Source organism: Vulpes vulpes, chromosome 2 (assembly GCF_048418805.1).
Source record: "Vulpes vulpes isolate BD-2025 chromosome 2, VulVul3, whole genome shotgun sequence".
In the NCBI taxonomy this organism is placed as follows: Eukaryota; Metazoa; Chordata; class Mammalia; order Carnivora; family Canidae; genus Vulpes; species Vulpes vulpes.
In genome coordinates this window covers 48,166,405-48,187,107 of record NC_132781.1, presented here as the reverse complement: position 1 = coordinate 48,187,107, position 20,703 = coordinate 48,166,405, and the positions used below count along the sequence as shown (strand labels likewise).

The 20,703-nt window shown below is 56.8% G+C and overlaps 1 protein-coding gene across 25 annotated transcripts in view; it reads right to left on the bottom strand.

Moving 5' to 3' along the window:
• The window catches only part of EXD3 (exonuclease 3'-5' domain containing 3), an 81,375-nt gene that overhangs the window by 56,179 nt on the left and 4,493 nt on the right, over positions 1-20,703 (bottom strand). For 6 of the 25 annotated variants that reach the window (XR_011999777.1, XM_025987887.2, XM_025987889.2 and 3 more), the window contains exons 3-5: positions 20,271-20,399; positions 16,571-16,672; positions 3,048-3,203 (exon numbers count right to left, since the gene is read on the bottom strand). Coding sequence is in view for 23 of the 25 variants with exons in the window: in XM_025987887.2 (XP_025843672.1) it covers positions 3,048-3,203; positions 16,571-16,672; positions 20,271-20,399 (387 nt within the window). In the remaining 2 variants the exon portion in view is untranslated. The other 19 variants (XM_072748130.1, XM_072748137.1, XM_025987888.2 and 16 more) reach the window with 14 other exon arrangements.

Sequence of the window (20,703 nt, the reverse complement as noted above, 5' to 3'; positions counted from 1 at the left end):
CACTGTCCATCTCTCCGGGGCAGTGACCACACTGGCTTTGCTGGGTGCTTCCCAGTGAGCTTAGGACAGTGTACACCCAACCCCAGTCAACAGCTCGAGGGGCCTCAGGGAGACACCTGGGAGCCCTAGGTGCAGCTGGAGGGGACCTGAGGCAGGTGTGGGTGGGTGCGGGTTGTGGGCAGGGTGGTCCTCTAAGCTGAGGGGAGGCTCCCGAACTGATGCCCCCTGAAGACACAGACAGGGAGGGCATTGGGAGACATTTGTCTGAAGGAACAGATACGCTAAGAGTCACTCTGCAGGGTCCCGTGCAGGACAGGGAGGGCCTGGGTCCCTGCTGCCCTGACCCACAGATTCAGGCAGGAGTCCGGGTAGGAGCCTGGTGTGAGGGGCTCTTGTCCACAGGATGGACATGGGTCATGCCCACGGCCTGTTGTGGCCCCCACCTTCCCATCCGGGCCCAGGGCTGGGCAGGACCAAGTTCACAGCCAACACTGCCCTGATGCCTTGGGCCTGCGGGCAGACGGCCAGACAGCAGGTGCAGGGCCTGAGACAGATGGCCCTTGACCCCTCCCAGGACTCCTTATTGGGGCGGGGTGGGGGCTGTGCGTACAGAGGACATTGCACCGTGACCCAGCCTTGGGCATCACACCTGCACCCCCCGCCTAGGCTGTGTGTGCCTCACTGGCCGTCCCTGCACCCACTCCAGCCATGAGGGGCCAGGGGGCTGGAGGCTCCAGTCGTGAGTGGCTGGGAGCTTGGGGGCTCCAGTTGTGAGGGGCTGGGGGCAGCCCACCCCCTGCTCCATCCCTTCCTGTCCTGCTTCCTTGGTGCCCACCAGACACGGAAAGCTGCTGGCTGCCCCGTGATGCTCCCAAGGTGGTGACAGGAGGACAAGACACATAGGGATGGGCGGGCAGGACAGACAGACCCCACTTCACGCACAGCACCTGAGCTGCCTCAGCACCTCACTTTATGGACAGATGCACCCCAGAAAACAACGCAGCCACGCTGCTGGCTGCCACGGCTGCCTGCTGTGTCCTGTCATGACATGGGTGGAAGACATACAGTAAGTACCGTGGGCGTTTCTCACAGGTAGAGTTGGGGCGGTGAAGTCTCTGGAACCATGGCTGGTGTGGCTGAACTAGGGAGGGCACCAGGCCTCCCGTCCCCACATAGTCTGTGTGGAGACCCCGTCCTGGCTGTGGCCTCCTCCGGCCCACACAGGCCCCTGCACTGCTCTGTGATCCCACTTGCCACCGGTGCTGCTTCGGGCAGGGCCTTGTCTGTGGGTCCTGGCAGTGTCACCCCCACCCCCGGGTCGGCTGTCCCCACCCTGGCTGTTGGACGGAGGAGGGGCCAAGGCACCAGCCCATCATGCCTGCACATCCCACAGCACCACCCAGCACGGGAGCCCAGGCCCTCTGTGGTGACGTGCATTGTGGCAGTCGGGGGCATCCTGCCCCCCGAGATGGGGGCATGAGGCTCCTCGGCAAGGCAGGGCCACCCTCTCCAGCACACCTGCCTGCCCCTCCTGGTCCCCAGTCCCTGATCCCCATCAGGACACAAGGGGGTGAGGCCTCCCTGAGCAGGGCACGGAGGCGAGGACAATGGGCAGTCCTCCAGGCCCCACGTGCAAGCCCTGCTGCCCAGAAACCCCCTGAGGCTCCCCCACGGCATCCACAGGCAGGTGGGCTCAGCTTCCCGCTTGGGGCCGCCCCGTTGGGGAAGTAGGATGACAGGCCCTGCTGTCTTGCTTCCTCCAGGAGGTCATGAGCCTCTGGGACTGAGTCCCCACCTGCTGTCAGCTCTGGTGCCTGCAGCGTCCAGCTGGCCCTGGGAGGTCACAAGGAGTCAGGTGGCCACACAGGCAAGCTCCCTCCCCTGTTGGCGATGTCACCACACACCACCGGGGTCCCCTGAGTGGCTGAGCCCAGGGCACGTTAGGGAATGTGCTGGAAGGCAGGATCCTACTGACAGCAGGAATTTAGAAAGATGACGCACCTCATTTCAGAATAAAATGTGGAACAATGTGGAAGATTTGCTGAGCACATCTAGGGACAAGCAGAGGCAAAGCCTGTCCTGGGGGGTGGGTTGTGGTTCACTGCAAGCACTCCCTGCTCATTTCTCAGGGTCACAGACTCCGCAGGTCAGGAAGTGCAGCAACGCAAGCCCCCTCCTACCTGTGGCCCCCAGGGGATGGGCAGACACAGTCCTGGGTGAGGCCCTGAGAGAGGGAGGGGCCTCAAGATCCCCTGTGCACCTATGACCCCTGTGGGTACTGGCTGCACCCCCAGACCTAGGCTCCACAGTCCTGTCTCTGGCTGGCTCAATGGCCAGAGCTGACCCCCGACATGACAACCCAGGAGGTGGGGAACACTGGGGAGAACACGGGGAGACCATGGCTGCCCAGCACCAGTGGCCATTCTCAGGGCAGGAATGAGAAAACAGCTCCTTGCTGACCCATCCACGGCCCCAAGTGAAAATGCCTCCCTTCTCCAAGGGGGTTTCTGTGCCCAGACAGACCCTTGTTTCTGGTCAGGACCCAGGGCCTGTGCCCCGTACCAGCCTCCTCCAGCCATGCTCCACATGGGCTCTTGGGCCCCTGCTTTGCAGACACAGCCTGCCTCCCAGGGACAGTGCATGCAGTGCCAGACTCAGAAACACCATTCTTCCCAGCGGTCCCCACACCCTTCAGTGTGGTCTCTGCCCTCCTCCCTGTGTGCTGGTCCCGGACAGTCCTCTTGGCAGTCATTGAGCAAGTGGCCAGCAGGCAGCCCACTGTGGGATAGCTTGTACCACGAGAGCTGCTGGCACATTTCCTGGGTGGCCCCACATGCCCCAGCCCCACATGGGGCTTAGCACTGGGATGCCTTCCCCCCAGGTACCTGCCTGGTACACACACGTGTTGCCCATACACAGATACCCCCCTCCCCGTGTATACTCTGGACACAGCCAGGATGCACAGGTGCTCCTCACACATACCCCATACCCAGCCCTTCCAAATGCAGCCCAGCTGGACTCGGGCCCTTAAGGGGGCACAGACTCACCCACAGAATGGTACTCGCTACCAACAGGGTTGCCTCCAGGGTCACCAGCTGTGCCATCGGCAGCGAGGTTGCCAGCAGTGGGGTCTCCATCAGCACCTGCTGGGTCCATCCTCAAAGCAGGGGCCAGGGGAGGCCACAGGCAGCCCGAGTGAGGATCTGGTAGGGAAGAACAATGAGACAACCCTCATATGCTGGTGGGCAGCCCACCCAGGGTTCTCCTGTCACGGTGCATGTACCTGGGCCAACCTGAGAGGACCCATGAGCTGACCCACACAAGCACACTCACCAGGCACCAAGCTCCTCTACCCAGCAGCCAGCAGGGTTCCTGAGAACATTTATTTTATACAACACCCTGCTCTGTGTTCGGAGGTTGTTCTGTTTCTCCTCCTTTAATCTGTGTACATGGGGCCTTGTAAAGACATACACAGTCTTCTTTGCATCTGAGTAAGACACACGGAGCCTCCTGTGTGACCCCAAATCCTCACACAGGCACAGAAGGCAAGAGCTGCTCAGCTTCCTTCCCTGAAACTCCTCCAGAGGCAACCATTCCCAGGAGACTTTTCAGCTGTCCCTGCAGATGTTTACATTCATATTTCTTATTTTAAAAACATATTTTATGTGTTTATTTGAGAGAGAGAGAGCAAGCGAGCACACAAGCAGGAACAGTGACAGAGGGAGAGGGAGAGGCAGCCTCTCTGATGAGCAGGGAGCCCGTGCAGGGCTCGATCCCAGGACCCCAGGATCATGACCTGACGCTTCACTTCCTGAGCCTCCAGACGCACAATGTTCACGTTTCTAAATAATATGCTGCTGTGGTTATTTCTTCAGTTTCCAGTCCTTCCTGTGACTGACCAGCTTCAAGGTAAGAATTCACTATCATACCCCAGTCTTCCTGCATTACCTGCAACCTCCAGAGACAGCTGTGTGGGAGTCTTGCTGTGGCTCAGTATTTACAGCAAACATGAGCGTAACTGTAAATATGGCCCACAGCTGAGCCATGGGTAGACTGTGGGTATTTTTCTTGTCTTGCTGAGTTTGCTCCAGACGTCTGCTCTGGCCATGTGGGAGATGCAGGGCTGGTCCTCTCACTACAGACAACATCAACGGGACAACATGTTTTAGCCACTGACTTCTAGATAGCAGGCAACACATAGTGGTGCTTCCTGATGGGAGAACAGTGCCCAGGGGGCCCTAGGATGATGGCTCCCATCCAGAGGCCGTGTCCCCGTCAAGACCACTGATCTGGAGTCCAGAGAGCACAGCCTTCCACCAGGGCAAGGGGGCAATATGCACCCCTGTGGAGCAGGGCCCTGGCAAGAGGGGCGACTGGAACAGCCAGAGGTGTTATGAGCAACACAGGGTCCCCAGGGCTCCCAGAAATGGTTGTTGTGGCACTGAGACTGCAACAGAAACACTTGTGGTCAAGCTGTGCAGGACATACAAGACTCCAGCCCAGGCAACACTGCCCCATCCAGCTGGGACTCCAGAAAGGCCAGACCTTAGGGAAATGCCTAGAGTAAGCCCCACTCTCAACCTGCCCTGTCAAGATACCCAAGCTCCAATAAAATCAACACGGGGGCCCTTTGTAGGTTGAGGCCACCAAGCTAAAGATTCACCCTCATGAAATGTCAAGCCGTGCTCACCTGATCAAAGGTAACCAGCTAGGAATTAACTGCCTACTAGAACAAAAATCAACATTATTCACAGGAAGATAATAACAGAATCCAGAGTTGCTATAATGCATTGTTCAATGCTCTGTACATAATATAAAAATCATAAGATCCACCAAGAAACAGGAAAATATGACCCATAATCAAGGAGAAAAAAAAAAAAAACAGTTAATAGAATCCAACTCCAAGTGGCTCAGATGTGGGATTTATCAGGGACAAACACAACTGTCCTAAGTGTGAAAAATGAATGGAAAACACGCCCCAAAAAAGTAAATGAAAACATGTTCTTAATGAGTAAACAGATAAGAGAAAATGGAAATTATCTGAAACTATACAAAAGAACCACATGGTAATTCTCCAGTAAAAAGTACAATAACGGAAATGAACAATTCATTGACCAGGCTGGATGGTGGATTGGAAATGGCAGGTGAATCGGGGAATCTGAAGACAGATCAAGAGAAAGGATCCTGGATAGCCTGGGTGGCTCAGTGGTTTAGCGCCACCTTCAGTCCAGGGTGTGATCCTGGAGACCTGGGATGGAGTCCCACGTCAGGCTTCCTGCATGGAGCCTGCTTCTCCCTCTGCCTGTGTCTCTGCCTCTTTCTCTCTCTCATGAATAAATAAATAAAATCTTAAAAAGAGAGAGAGAGAGAGAGAGAGAGAGAGAGAGAGAGAGAAAGGATCCTATGTAAAGAATGGGGGAGCAGGGTAGGCCAAAGGACACATGGCCCCACTTCACTGGTGGCTGTTCCACGGCATTGCCACCACTGATGGGACCCACCAGTGTTGCAACACCTCTGTGCATTTACTCTCCTGTTCCTCACGACACCTCTCCTCAGGCCTGTGTCCTCCCGCCTCCATCTGAACAGCCGCCCTCCAGCCCTGTGGCACAGTTTCCCCCCGGGACTCCTGTCCTCTTTTCCCTCCTGGGTGATCCTGCATTCCTTGACTTTCAAGTCCTCACCTTTCTGTGTCCCTCCTATTCTAGAACCTTCCTGATAAGAATCGCAAAGGGAGAACAGTGAACAAGTCCTGGGTTGTCTGGGAAAGTCTTCACTGGCACTAGCTCTCAGCTGGACGCTCGGCTGTGTCTGGCTGGAGGTGAGAAGCCACCCTCCAGAGACATGATACCAAGGGTCCAACACTGTCTTCTCCCACCCTGTGCAGTGCCCGGAGTCTGAAGCCACATGACTCCCAGTTGCATGTAGGAAGCTGGTCTCCTCCTGAAGGGCCTTCCCCTAACTGCATCCAGGGGCTCAGGAGGATGGGTGGGTGGGCACTGGGTGCCCTTCTGCCCTTCGGCTCTGGGACCTGTCTTATTTTCCTCGATTATGCACTGGCCTCCAGTTCTCCACTCTGTGGGGTCAGTCCTCTTACTGAGATGTGGGGCTTCCTGGAAGAATCTCTGATTTTCTTATCTTGCCATGTCTCTGACTTTGGGAGAGATTTCCTTAACTCTATTTTGCAAAATGTTCACTGAATTATTCATTTCTGCTATCAAAGTTTCATTAATCAAGAGCTCTTTCTTCCTTCACCCCAGGGGACCTCATGACTCAGTCTTTGTTTTTCTACACATTCTTCCGTATCAACGCCCTCTTTCCTGCTCACCCGGCGAGTCTTTCCTCTCAGGAGCTTTGCTTAAGTGTCTGGAGACTGCTGCTCATATTCAGGAGTGAGGTGCTGGCCTGCTGCTTAGGGACTGAGCAGGGGGCAGCCCTGGGGATGCCGGCCTCCCTGTAACTGGGGGCCCCGAAGGTCTCTTCTCTTGGACTGACTGTTGGAAAGAGATGCTCCCATCCACACCTGCAGGCGGGCATGGGGCTGCCACGACCCAGGTTCCCAGAGGGTCGGGGGCTGACCCCTCCCCCTGAAAACGTCCTGAGACCCTATTTCCAGCCCAGAGGCTCCCTGAGCACTGTGGCCAGGCTGAGGGCCACCCTTCTGCCCCAGGCTTCGGTGTAGTCAGGCTGCTGAACAGCCACACTTGGCAGCTGTTTTCCATCTCCACGGGTCTTTTCACCTTTTTGCCCTGAAGTATTTTTGCCTTTTAAAAAAGCAAAACTGTCTTTTTAAAATGCCTTTGCTGTCACTTTAGTGGGTGTTAAGTGAGGTGGGGACAAGAGGCCAGCAGCCAGTCTCAGTGGTCCTGGGCCCGTGCCTGTGCCTCCTAGCATAAGCCCACTTCAGCGGAGCACATGTTCCACTCACTGTGCTGCTGCATCTCTCTCACTCATTTCCTGAGGATTGCTGCACTGACCCCCCCAGTGTGGCTGGCCAGCCCTGTTCCTGGTGTTCCCCTCGCACCCCCTTGCTGCCCAGAGGTGCACACAACTCCTCCACCGCAGCTCAGATGCCTGCATGCTCAGCCTGGGCTCCTCACCAGGAAGGAAGAGATGGGACCACATGAGGGGTGCTCCCCACAGGGCACTGCAGCCCCACAACATCCAGAGCCTGAGCCTGCAGGCCAGGGTGGGAGGCTGTGATGGCCAAAGCAAAGCAGCACAGATGGGAGGGTAAAACAATAAAAACATGACTTCTCACAGTTCTGGACACTGGAAGTCAAATACCCAGGTGCTGGCAGCACTGGTTCCTCCAGAGGCCTCTCTCCTTGATATGCAGACGGCCGTCCTCCCCCAGATGCCTCCCCATCTCTTCATCATAAGGGGCACCAGTCAGATTGGATTAGGGCCCATCCTAGTGGCCTCGTTCTACCCGAATCACCTCTGGAAAGACCCCATCTCCAAATATGATCACAGTCTGAGGAGCTGAGGGTTAGGGCTTCACCGTGTGAATGTTTCTGGAGGCACAATTCGACCACAACAGGGGCCCAGACACCTGCTGGTCCTTTTCCAGGATGGCAGTGGTGCTGGTGCTCTGGTTCTATGGGGAAGGGGCTGAGGGGCAGGGGCACCCAGCTCCGACCCTGCAGGAGAGCGGAGGGCTGACATTCCTTTTACAGGCGAGGAAGCAGGCTCCACCAGAGTTTTCCCCCAGCTCTTTCCTTTCACCACTGTTCACTTTGATGTGCTTTCAGTTGACTTTTTACTGTTTACTAGGGCAATCGCGCATATCGTAGGACATTCGGAATATGACATAAATTTGCAAACTTTGAAAAATTCACACAAATTATAAAAAGCTACAGTCACAGCACGTTACCCTTCTGGTCACCCCCCCCCCCATCACCCTGGGCCCCTGTCTCTCTGCAGAGACATCTGGTCAGGGTCAGCATTCCTACCCCGCTGCTGCCCTCGGGCATTTCGGAGCCCACGTGTCATCACTGCAGGCCCAGCACGCCCAGCATGCTCCTGACAACAAACTCCTGTCTCCTGACTCAAGACACAGAAGGGCAGAGGGGAGATGCTTTAGGCATAACTCCTGTTTTAACGTAGAAAATCATAATTTCTCTTCATTGCGGGTCTCCTCCAGGATCTTGCTCTGAAGTCACAAGTGTTTTCTTACACTTTCTGAGTAGCTCAAGTGGCTGATAAATGTCACACATGGTGATTGCCTTAGAACCAGGTACTCCAGCTGGGCAACCAAAGCTTCCCCAGGGCCCCTGGACTACCCTTGGCCTGGCCACCACTGCCCCTGCCTCACCGTGACCATGGACCCACCCATCTCCTACCAGCACCCCCCACCCCTGTGCCTAACCCCACTTGGCCTTGCCCATACCTGGCCCTGCCCAGGGCCTTCCTTATCACTGCCCCACCCAAAGACATGCCCCCCAGACAGAGACTCGGGCACCCCCACACTGGGAGCTTGGGGCAGGCCCCCAAGGCACACAGGTAGTGGGGCGGGCTTTCAGGGGGAGGGACAGGAGCTGGAGTGAGTGGACTGTCCTCACCTGTTGGTCCCACACATAGCAGATGAGCCACTTTCATTGCTTACAGATGCCCACCAGGTCCAGTATCAATGTGTCCCGCTGTTTGTTTACTGCTGGCCCTTTCCTGGGGCCCTCAGGGGGCGGTCCAATGTCACAAGTCCCCTGGGGGGCCATGCTGAGGAGACCCTTGAGGCCCACCAGAGGGTCCCCAACAGGGCAAACAGGACACACCCCAGGTCCCTGGGGTCCCCCTGTCCCAGGAGCCACCGGGAGCCCCGCCCGTTTCCTCCTCCGGTCATTCCTTTGCCCCAGCAGACACACCTCACTCAGACCCCGTTCCTCGCGGGGTCACCTTCGGCGGCCTGCAAGCCTCAGCAAGCCAAAGTGCTGGCTGGGCCTGCTACACACTGTCAGCACCACTGTCGAACGTTTCTGGAGCCCCTGACGGTTCACAGCGTGCTACATGTGTCCAGAACCGTCTCTCAGGCAGGGTCCATCCATAGACCCACCACGGGCAATGAGCTCCTGGAACGCATGTGGGGCCCGCATCCCTGGACAGAGGGCTGGGGTGGGGAAGAGCGAGGAGTTGAAGTAAGGGTGGGAGCTCCTCGGGTGTCTCCCATCCAAGGAAAAGGGCCAAGCACCAGGTCCTGCAGGGATCACCAAGGGCCACGTGGTGGCTCCTCCTCCCTGCCTCGTCTCTGGGTCCTACTGCAGGCGGCTCCCTATGCTCCCCAGGGCGGCAGGCCACAGAGGGGCTGCTGAAGGGTCTCCAGGGGAGGCTGCGGACAGCCCATCTACAGCCCTCCCTCCAGCAAAGCCAGCGCCCCAGGCCACCCCCATTTGATCAGAATCCTAATCCTAATGATGAGCAACGTCAGTGCAGGGCATTGAGCCCTTCACACCAGGTCAGCATGAGAGGAGCCCTGCCCTGCAGTCTATTCTCCCCTTGGGGCCAGGCTCTCCCCATGCGGAGTCCCGGACCAACTGCATGACCCCCATGATCTCTGCATGGCAGCCACCGCAATGCTGGTCAGCTCAGGACGGAGGCAGACGACCCCATGGCTCTCGTTCCAAGATGCCCCTACCGTTCCAAGAGAGGCCACAGGCTACCTCCCCCTTTTCTCCGAGGAGCATGGAAGCTGGCGGTGGGTGAGGGCTGTGTCCCCAGACCAACCCTGGGGCAGGCACACAGATCCACCATCCTCCACGGGCAAGGGTGAGGCCACCGAACCCCGCGCAGCTCTCCTTCACAACCTGTGTTTCATCTGGACCCTGGAATCCGAATCCCCCAGGCAGGGGCAGGGGCCCAGGGAAGCCTATGTACCACCAAGGTCTGGTTCACCCTGCAGCAAACTGCTTTACCTGACCTCACTTTATTTTTTTTAAGATTATTTATTTATTTATTCATAGACACACACACACACACACACACACACAGAGGCAGAGACACAGGCAGAGGTAGAAGCAGGCACCATGCAGAGAGCCCCGACGTGGGACTCCATCCAGGGTCTCCAGGATCACATCCTGGGCTGCAGGAAGCGCTAAACCGCTGCGTCACAGGGGCTGCCCCTGACCTCACTTTAAAGCAAAAAAAGTCGTGTGGGGTCCAAGTTATCTTTAGCTGAAAATGTGGATCGGGGCCTGCAAGCCCTGCCAGGGTCGCCCAGCCTTCCAGAACCTGCGACAGTGAGTGCCTCCTGGCAACATATGCAATTCTTTTAGGCTCCAGGACACATTCCCACTGGGAACCAACCGATCAACGCATCAGAACGTCTGCCTCAGGGGCCCAGCCCCCGCCCCGCTGAGGCCCCATGGCAAAACCACCAGCAGGAGGTGCAGCCAGGCAACCCCCCAGCCCCTGGAGCTTACCTGGGCGCCCAGTGGGGTGACCCGCCCCCCCCACCCCGGGAAGGAAGGAAGCCTCAAGGGTACACGGGGCCACAGAGGACCAGCAGGGGGCGCTCCCAGCCCTCGCATACGGTAGCCACAGCCGCACCCGGGGAACCCAGCTCTCCTCCCAGGGACTTGAGAAGAGCCCACTGAGGCAGCCGCTGGCAACGTCCTCCCTGTTCTACTTTCTAGGCTTCGCCACAACTTGTGCGTCCTGAGCACTATTCCCGCGCCATCCCCAAGTCAAGCCATTCTGTGGCTAAAATAACCGGCTATTTTACTTTCAAAGTCGACCTGGCCCACTCAGCATTTGCAGGAAGTTTCAGACACTGCTGGGCCATCAAGGGCCCAGCTGGCCCAGCCTTGCCGCTCGGCACCCTGACCAAGCCAGACCTAAGACCTCCTGAAAGCCACTCATTCAACCAGCCCCAGCCAGGGCGGGCACCTGAGCAGGGTCACCCTCCCAGGGGCATCACCCCCTTCTGACAGAGCCCCCCCCCCCCCCCGGGGCACCAGCAGGGGTCCTGGGCCAGCAGCACGGCAAAGTGGGCAGTGTGTGGTAAGTGAAGGCACAGGAACCACATGCATGCCCGGCCCGGCTGTGACCTGGCTCACCCCTCAGTGCCACTGAGGCAAGGCAGTGTGGGCCCAGCACATCCTTCAGCCCCAGGGTCTCCCCACCAGGCTCCTGGCTCAGGACCAGCAGTGTGCCACGGACACTTCCCGGTGTCTCCTGACCTAAAGCTGCCGTCTGAATAACCCAGAAAGGTGGAAATTAAAGGACCTCGAAAGAAGCTACATTGTGGCTGAGGAGCCCAGTGTAGGCAGCGGGCCGGTGCTCTGCCCTCTGACTATCCGTCTGTCCATCCGTCTGTCCAGGACAGCAGGCCGCAGCACACACCATGGTTAACCAAGGTGCCTGCTGTGTGAACCCCACAGGTGGACCCTAGGCCCTTCATCTCGGGGTGATGATGGGCCTGCCAGCTCCCATGCTACACCCCCAGAGCTGCCTCACCATGAGCTGGGGCCCTTCTGAGAGATGAGACCTCCCTAGGTCCCACGTGTGCTCCCAGCCCGCTGGGCCTTCAGGATGCTGTCACCCCCTTACTGACGACGCCCGCGGCAAGAACATGGTGGAGCTGGGTTAGAGGGCATGGGATCAGCGCCAGCTGCAGAGCTGCAGACGCCATCACCCTCTCTGGGGGACTGTCCCCTCCTGGCCCTGCACTGCCCAGCCCCCCGCCAGCCTCCTCCTGCTTTAAGTGCAAGACGTACCTTGGTTAATAGCATAAGAGGCCTCAACACTGACTTCTTATATCATCACAGGTGGAAATGGTGATATCCAGGGAAGACTGGAGTTAGAATATAGAATTAAAATGAACTTTGCCGGGATGCCTGGGGGGCTCAGCAGTTGAGTGTCTGCCTTCAGCTCAGGGCATGATCCTGGGGTCCTGGGATTGAGTCCCACATCCCAGGGAGCCTGCTTCTCCCCACCTCTGCCTCTCTTTCTGTGTCTCTCATGAATAAATAAATAAAATCTTTTAATAAATTAAATTAACTTTGCCTTTTTTTTTTACTTTAAAAGCAAGCTCTATGTCCGCCCAGCAGCTCGAACTCATGACCTAGAGATGAAGAGACGCACGCTCTACTGACCGAGCCAGCCAGCTGCACCTCATCTTCTCCTTTTATATTTTTAGTGTTCATATCACAAAACTTAAAATTACACATGTGGTTCACCTATCTCTGCTGGGCACACTGGTCTGGACTGAGAAAGCACCAGGGCAGACAGCAGAATGGCCTGTAGGTGCCCCAGCAGAGATGCCACGCCTAGACCCACGCAGCATGACAGGCACAGACCCAGGCTGCAGCCCTGCTCCACACAACAGCATTGGGGACTCACTGTGCTTTCCCCAAATTCCAAACGCAGGTGGGGCTGGGTGGCCACCCCACACACGGTGGGGGGGGGGGTGCGCGGCCTGAATCCCGAAAACAGGGGTCGCTCATGTCTCTTCGGTGAAACGAGAACACTAATTGGAAAGCTGTTTCCATTGGTTTTCAGGCCAAATTAAATGTCTGCATCCACATCTCAGGGATTTTTTTAAAGCTTTAATGATATATAATATAGCATAAAACCTACTCTTTCAAAGCACACAAGTCAGCGTTTTTAGTACATTTAGGTTCAAGAGATCATTATACTTGCCTCATCCTGGCACATTTTCCACGCAACATGATCACCCTGGAGCCATCAGCAGTCGCTCCCCCACCCAAATCCATGCTGTCTCTGGGGGCTGGCCAGCATTGGACACGCACCAAGACGTGTCACCCAGTTTGCAGTTGTTGGGGCCAAACCACGGTGCAGCACATGCTGGCACCCCTCCCCTTCCGTGGCTGGATAATGTTCTGCAGTACAGACAGGCCACAGTCACCTGGGCGATTTCTGCCTGTGCTGCTGCCGATGTCGGCACGGTGCCCACATAGGTGCCTGCTGCTGATTCTCTGTGGACGCCAGAGCTGGGCTGAGCTGGGCCAAGAAACTGTGAGGAGCCGATGAGGAGCTGCTTCCCCCAGCTTCCCCCACAGAGCACAGAGGTCCTGATGTCTGCACATTCTTGCCAACACATGCTGGTGTCTCTGCCTTTTCTGTCTTATCCATCCTAGTGGGAGTGATTTTTAACTTACTGATTTAACTCAAGAGTCATTCCTTTCTTTAAAAATTAACAATTTAAAACACAGGCAAGTAACCACGTGGAGGGGGTGGTGGTGTCTGGAGCAGCTGTGGGAGGGGCTCACACTGCTGCTTCCCTGCTGGCCATGCAGGCTTTCTACAAGCACGCAGCAGTGTGCACGTGGTCAGGGCTGCTCTGGTTCACTGAGTTGGCTTCAGTCCTGCAGCTGCAGCCCAGGGAGGAACCGGCCTCCTGGGTTCTGCCCGGGGCCTCACCCAACAGGCCCTGCAGGGACCCTTCCCACCAGGTGCAGGTTGCAGCAGGAGCAAGGGGGGGGGGGCTGCCCCTCTGAGGGCCTCCTGCCAGTATGGGCTGGGAACCTTGGGAATGATGAATGGCTACTTAAAAATGATATCCTACAAAAACATTCAATGTCGTAGGAAGAAACGACCTCACCATGTAGCAGATGGCTGTATTTACGTGAGCACAGTGCTATGGCGTGTGCCACAGGACGCCCGACCCAGGGGCGCCAGACCAAACACAGGCCAGGAGGACACGCAGGCGCTGGGGGTGCAGCCCACCCCTCCTTTCTATTTCTTTTTTTTTTTTTTTTTTTGTATTTGCTAAATATGATACAACACACACACTCCACTTTGTATTTACACACAAAAAAAGAAAACCACAAATGATATCTTAAAAGTTAAAATCAGGGGGCCCAAGTGTCACCTTTGGTTAAGCGGTGGACTCTTGGTTTTGGCTCAGGTCGTGACCTTGGGGTCCTGGGATCAAGCTCCGCGCTGGGCTCTGGCTCAGCGGGAGCCTGCTTGTGTCTCTCCCTCCCACTTACACTCAGGCACACTCTCTCTCAATAAACGCACTTTTCAAATCCTTAAAACAAAAGTGAAACTACGAGGAAAACTTAGCTTTGGAAAGGAGATAGGGCACCTGCCGGCTGGTTCCCCCACCCCAGGCCATAAGGGAGGTGGCCCCTGCCCACTGGACACCAGGTGCCCTCTGCAGTGGAGCCATCTCTCCAGGGCCCCCAGGGCCCCAGCTCTGCCTTGTGGTCCACCCGATGGCATGAGCCTCCCATGTCATGTGCTGCCGCCAAACTCGGTGGCTCAGAGCAGAACAATGTTTACCATCCCATGCAGGGTCAGGGGTCAGGAACTGGAGGCAGTGTGGCTGTGTGGTCCTGTGTGGGGTCTCTGGGCTCAGCTAGGCCGGGGGCCTGTCCAAGCCAGAGCGCCTGCGTGGCTGTGAATGCGCACCTGTGCACCTGTGCACAGCTGGGCTGCTGGCCCAAGGCCCACAAGGCAGGGCTCACAGCCTGCTGGGTCTTTCATTGCCTGCTTCCTTTCGGGTCTAGGCAGATTGGATTGCTGGAGGTCATCAGTTTCTTGAGGTTTTCCCCACGTATGACCCCAGTATTGGTGTGGACGCGGCACAGGTGTGCTTCTCCTCTCATTCATGCAGAGCCTCGTTTACTTCTCTTCTCTTTCCTTAGTCTTGTCAGAAATTTATTTCACTAGTCTTTTTAAGTTTGTTTTGGGTCTTACTAATTTTTACTTTCTGATTTACTTACTTAGGCTTTTCTCTCTCTCTCTCTCTTTTTAAAAGATTTTATTTATTTATTCATGAGAGATACAGAGAGGCAGAGACACAGACAGAGGGAGAAGCAAGCTCCATGCAGGGAGCCTTATGTGGGACTTGATCCCAGGACCTCAGGATCACGCTCTGAGTAGAAGACAGGCATTCAACCGCTGAGCTACCCAGGCATCCCAGGCTTTTTTCTTTTTTTTTTTTTAATTTTTTTTTTTTAATTTTTATTTATGATAGTCACAGAGAGAGAGAGAGAGAGGCAGAGAGACACAGGCAGAGGGAGAAGCAGGCTCCATGCACCGGGATCCCGATGTGGGATTCGATCCCGGGTCTCCAGGATCGCGCCCTGGGCCAAAGGCAGGCGCCAAACCGCTGCGCCACCCAGGGATCCCCCCCAGGCTTTTTTCTTCATGAACTCTCGCTTCTTCCCTTTAGTATCTTCCATTTGTTTTTTACTTTTTTGGGCATGATTTTCTTCCTTTTTAAAAAATTTTTTTTTTTATTATTTATTTATGATAGTCATACAGAGAGAGAGATAGAGAGGCAGAGACAAGGCAGAGACATAGGCAGAGGGAGAAGCAGGCCCCATGCACCGGGAGCCCGACGTGGGATTCGATCCCGGGTCTCCAGGATCGCGCCCTGGGCCAAAGGCAGGCGCCAAACCGCTGCGCCACCCAGGGATCCCCGATTTTCTTCCTTTTTGACTAAATATGGGCTTCTGTGCCTTCCTCTTCCTCATAACGGCCCTTGGATATCTGGCTTCCTTCTGACCTCCGGAGCTGCTGTGTAGGCTGGGTTCTCTGTCCTCTAAATGATTCGCGCTTTCCCTGGGGGGGGGGGGGGGCCTCCTTGGACAGGACCCTGAACCTTTGGCCTCAGGACTCACCCCTGCATGTCTCAAGGTGTCATCCACTTGCTCATTCATTTCATGTAACATACGCTCTTCCCTTTTCCACAGGCTGTTGTACTGGATTTGTCGGCCATGATGTGACCCTGCAGGTGTGCTCCAGGGCGCTCATCCTGTCCCCTTCCTGCCTCCAGAGATGGGCCCTGGCCCTCAAAGTGGCCACAGTGCAGAGCCCGCAGATGGCGGTGGGACTGTCTTCGTTCCTACTTTCCAATCCTGGCCCAGATACCCCCTTGCAAGGGCCGCATGTAGAAAGGAGCTCAGGGACCAGTGGCAACATGCTTTTCCATTTGACACTGAGAGGCAAGTAACTGGCAGTGGCTTAGGTTTGTGAGAGCAGAGGAGTGGTGACGCGGTCTCTGATGCCCATAGGCCAGACTCCTACAGGCCCCTAACCACCAGGGATCCTGCAGGATTGTGTTAAAACTTTCCCAGTTTTACAGTCTCAACTCTGAACCTTAAAGAAAATGACTCCTGAGCTGCTTCATGTTTGCACGGCTGCCGTCCTGGTCCTGGTTTTCCTCTTCAAGGTTTCTGGGGAGTCAGAGGTCCAGGCTGCCTGGTGTCCACAGTCAGCAGCCCATAAACAGGCTCTAGTGCTGGGTTTTAGAGACATGGCAGCTGGTGGGTGCACCTCACTGAAGCCTCCGGGGAGGTGCTGGGTGACCCCGAGTTAGATGTAGCCCCGGGCAGGCCAGGGCTCAGGAAGCAGGTCTCCAGCACCAAGCATTCCAATCAATCCAAGGCTGTTTTTATTTCCCGAGAGAAAAAAAATTATTTTTATTTTATATTTTTTCCTGGGACATGCCTGTTTTTTAAAAAGGAAAGAAAAAGACCCAACTCCCTAGTATTGGGCTAAAAGCAATTTCTGCCTGTTTGGCATCTGTGCTCCTGAATTAACCACAATTCCTTTAAAAATAGATCCATGACAATGCTGACCGCCATCTGCATCACATTCTTACCTGAGGAAACAGCTCCCTTTCCTGGGCTCCTCCCCTGAGTAGGAACTGTGAGGTCTGCACAGATGGGCCCATGTGCTGTGGCCACTCCAGCTGCTTCAATGCCTACATGGGAATAGATGTTAGCTCAGATGGAAGGAAGTTTTCTACATGACAGTTAAGCAGTTAAGTTTCGGAGCTGGAACAACCTCAGACTCGTTAATCATCCCAACCTTCAGGATGTCTGTAAGACAGCAAAACCTTTCATTTAAACCTTCTTTAAAAGCTGTTTTAGGGGATCCCTGGGTGGCTCAGTGGTTTCGCGCCTGCCTTTGGGCCAGGGCGCGATCCTGGAGTCCCGGGATCGAGTCCCATGTCGGGCTCTTGGCATGGAGCCTGCTTCTCCCTCCTCCTGTGTCTCTGCCTCTCTCTCTCTCTCTGTGTCTATCATAAATAAATAAATATTTTTAAAAATTAAAAATAAAAGCTATTTTAAATCAAACATTTATTTTGCGGTAAGTAGAGATGCACACGTACTTCTGAGAGAAATGTCCTCCAGGTGTCACCTCCAGGAGCCACATCACAACCCCGGAGACCGAACAGGCCAGTCCGCCCATGGCAGTAACCTGTCAGCAGCCCCAAGCAACTGCTCATCGGCTCCCCATTTATACAATGGGTCCAGTAAGAAAGCCATATAAATGGAGTCCAAGTAGGCAATCTCCTCTTGCTCAGCTCGCTCCCAGGAGGCCCACAAGCCACTGTCCCTGTCGCGCATCCTGGCACCACCTCGCATCTCCTCACTCAGGTGCACAGTTGGCTTGGCCAGTCAGCCACTGCAGGACACGAGGAGGGTTTCTAGCTTGCGGCTGCTATTAATAGGGCTGCAGTACACATTAGAGTACAGTGACAGCCAGGGAGACAGGTCTTTTTATTTCGTCTTTCATCTTTTCATTACAGGAGGAAAGAAGCTGATACAAGAGCAGATGCAGCAGACTCCTCGATGGTAATCCAAACAACCAGAGTACTGGGGAGTAAGTCCACAGGGAGGATGGAGCCCACGGGAGGTGGAAGGGTAGCCAGGGCACAGAGGGGACCCGGACAAGGTCATGTCCTGGAGGCCAGGTGCTAAGGGGGGAGGACAAGGCATGCTCAGTGTCCCCATGGGGCTCAAGATGTGGATATTGCTGGTGACCCTGACCAGCCTTTGGGTAAAGTGATGGTGGGAAGGGCGCCTAGAGCCAGTGAAGGAGCAAGCAGCATGATGGAAACATGCAAGAGTGCAGCCACCTGTAGCAGTCAAAGTTCAATGGAGGGACCACACGACCAGCAACCCCACTCCTGGGTGTGTACCCAAGAGAACTGAAACTCGGCCACACAAAACTTGTACACAAATGTTCACTGAGGCATCTGTCACGATAGCCAGAGTGGGAACCAATCAAATGCCCATCATCAGGTAAACGGATAAAGGTGGAGTCCGTCCACACGATGAGTGTCATTCAGTCCTAAAAAGGAACAAGACTCTGATAGGACCTACAACACGAATGAAGCTCAAAAACATGACGCTGAGTGAGAGAAGCCAGACACACAGTCCATGTATTGTGCGGTTCCATCGACATGCAACACCCAGAAGGGCCAAGTCTGTAGAGATGGGGTCAGCGGTTGCCGGGGCAGGGGCAGGTTGATGGGCATGCCAGCCACCCATGGAATAAGGTGATGCTTGTTCAGTGCTGTGAATAGGACAAGAACAGTGATCTGCACACTGTAGAAATGACCTGCTCATACACGGATTGCACCCCAATTTCCACAGGTACACAGCAGAACTGGACACTGGACACTCCAAGTCTTTCTGGCAGTTCTGCTGCAAAGGGGAGTAAAGACATGGCCAGGGTGGGTGGGTGTGGGCTCCGGGAGGAAGGGGGGCCAAGACGGGAAGAATGACAGTATGATGATGGGCTGACTCCATCAGGAAACCATGCTGGAGTGGGAGGGGGACAGTGTCAGGGAGGGGGCAGACCTGTGGGTGCCTACATAGGGGTCCCTTCCGGCTGCTTCCATTTCCTCTGGAAGCCAGTAGTCAGGTCCTGGACTGGGCTAAGGCACAGGAGGAAGGAGCGAGCGGACCCCTATCTGAGGCTGGGGTTCAGGATGAGACTGGGCACCTCGGCCGCACTCCTGCAGCCCAGATGAAGGGAACGGGACTGGAGGTGTGGGTGGGTGATGGGGTGTCAGGAGGCATGAGATGAGAGGATGGGGGCAGGGTGTGGGTGCTGCAGCTGTCAGCTTTGAGGAGCCCCAGGTGGGACCTTGGTGGGCCGCAGGATAGGCCCTGCAGGGAAGGCAGGAAAATGAGAGTGGGAGGGATGTCCGCCCAGGTGGGAGGGAGAGGATCACGCTGTGGGTACCATCCTCCAGGCTAATGGGTCAGGAAACCCAGGCCCAAAGGTGAGGAAGCAGGTCCTCAGGGGCCCAGGCCCATGGACATTCGCTGAGGGAGCTGCCTGGGGGGCCTCCAGGTCTGCCAGGTCAGGACTCAGCCCTCTTCCCCTCAGGTCACACAGGGAGGATCCGTGGCTCCCAGGTCACAGGACTCACAGGCCCATCCTGGGAAGGAGGACACCAACGTGAAAGGTGAGTCAGGTCTTGAGCAAGAGTCGAGCCATCCAGGACTCGAGTACCCCCTGCACCATGGGGCCAGGAGGCTCGCTCAGTGGAGAAAGGGCAGAGCATGTCTGTGGGAGCATTTCTGGGCCCAGCTGCGGAGATGGCTCATCCTATGTGCAACCCAGCAAAGCCACGGTGCCACCTAGTGGGTCAACCACTAGAGAGAGAGGCAAGAGCATCTGGTGCGGGGGTACCGAGGGGCAAGGGAACGCAAGTTGGGACTGGAATTCCGGACCGTAGTCCAGGTCGCTGGAGCCCCCAGGCGCCCAGAAAGCATTTTCTAGGAGACTGACAGTCGGGACGGTAGCCTTGTCCTGAGGCAGATGACTGTCCCTAACCTGGTAGGCCTCATCCAGTCCCCAGAAGGCCTTGGGAGGACAGACCTGGCTCCCAGACTCACCAACAGCCTGAGTTCTGCACCCCTGCAGGTTCCTCCAGGCCCCACAGCTGCTCGCTGTCAGGCTCACCCTCTGCCCTGGGCCCGGTTTCCCCGGAGAACCCCGACCCACGTGGCTAAGAGCGTAACAGCCAACCAGACACCTACCGGGCATCAGTAGGGACATGTGCTGAGAAGGCAGGGGCCCCTGTGGCCACTGCAGGCTTCCAGGGCAGCTCCTGGTGGGGGGCAGGTGCCACCTCCAGGTCCACAGACCTCCGTCTGGGGGGGGGGGGCTTCTACTTTCTAGGTGATGGAGTTCCTGGGGGTCAGGGAAGCCCACAGGGCACAGGGTGGGCCGGCCTGCCACAGGGGCGCGGCGGGTGGGTCCCTGTCCCAGAGAGGGGACGGGCGGGGCGGGGCAGGGGCTGGTGGGGCCCTGTTCCCGAGGGGGTGTGGGTCATGACAGGTGGGTCCCTAATGAGGGAGAGGGCGATGAGGCAGGTGACAGGGACACGGGGCGGACGGTCCCCACGAGTGTCACCGGCACCTCCCCACGACCCGCCGTCCCGGGGGTTGGATTCGGGGACCCCTCCCACGCTGGGTCTCTGCTGTCCCCGCGGGCCACTGGGCGAGGACCCCAACCCTGACCCCGCCCCTCCTGGGCCCGCGCCCGGCGTCGCTCACCTGAGCCCGCGGGGTCCGCCCGGAACCCTGGCCCGGCCGCGGCCGCAGCGATCCCGGACGGCTTTCCCCGGCGCACTGAGATCCACCCGGCCGGGGGCGCTACCGGCGGGGAAAAGCGAACGCTGGGAGCTGAGGGCGGAAGTCGGGCTGAGGGCGACCGATTGGAGGGAAGGGGCGGGGCCGGATGTGGAGGGGGCGGGGCCGCGGGGACACCAGGGGCCGCCTGGGGCCCTGAGGGCAACCGGGGGCGTGGCGCACCTGCGCAGGCTCACCGACTGCACGGGCTACTGGCTCCCGGCGCCCACTCCGCCGCGACCTTCCGCCGGCCTCCGTAGGGAGTACCCTCCACGTCGCCGCGCCTCTCCGGATCCTGGAGCCCCTGCTCCGCGGCCTTTGGCCCCCAGTCCCGCCGGACCCCGCACGGCACCCACTT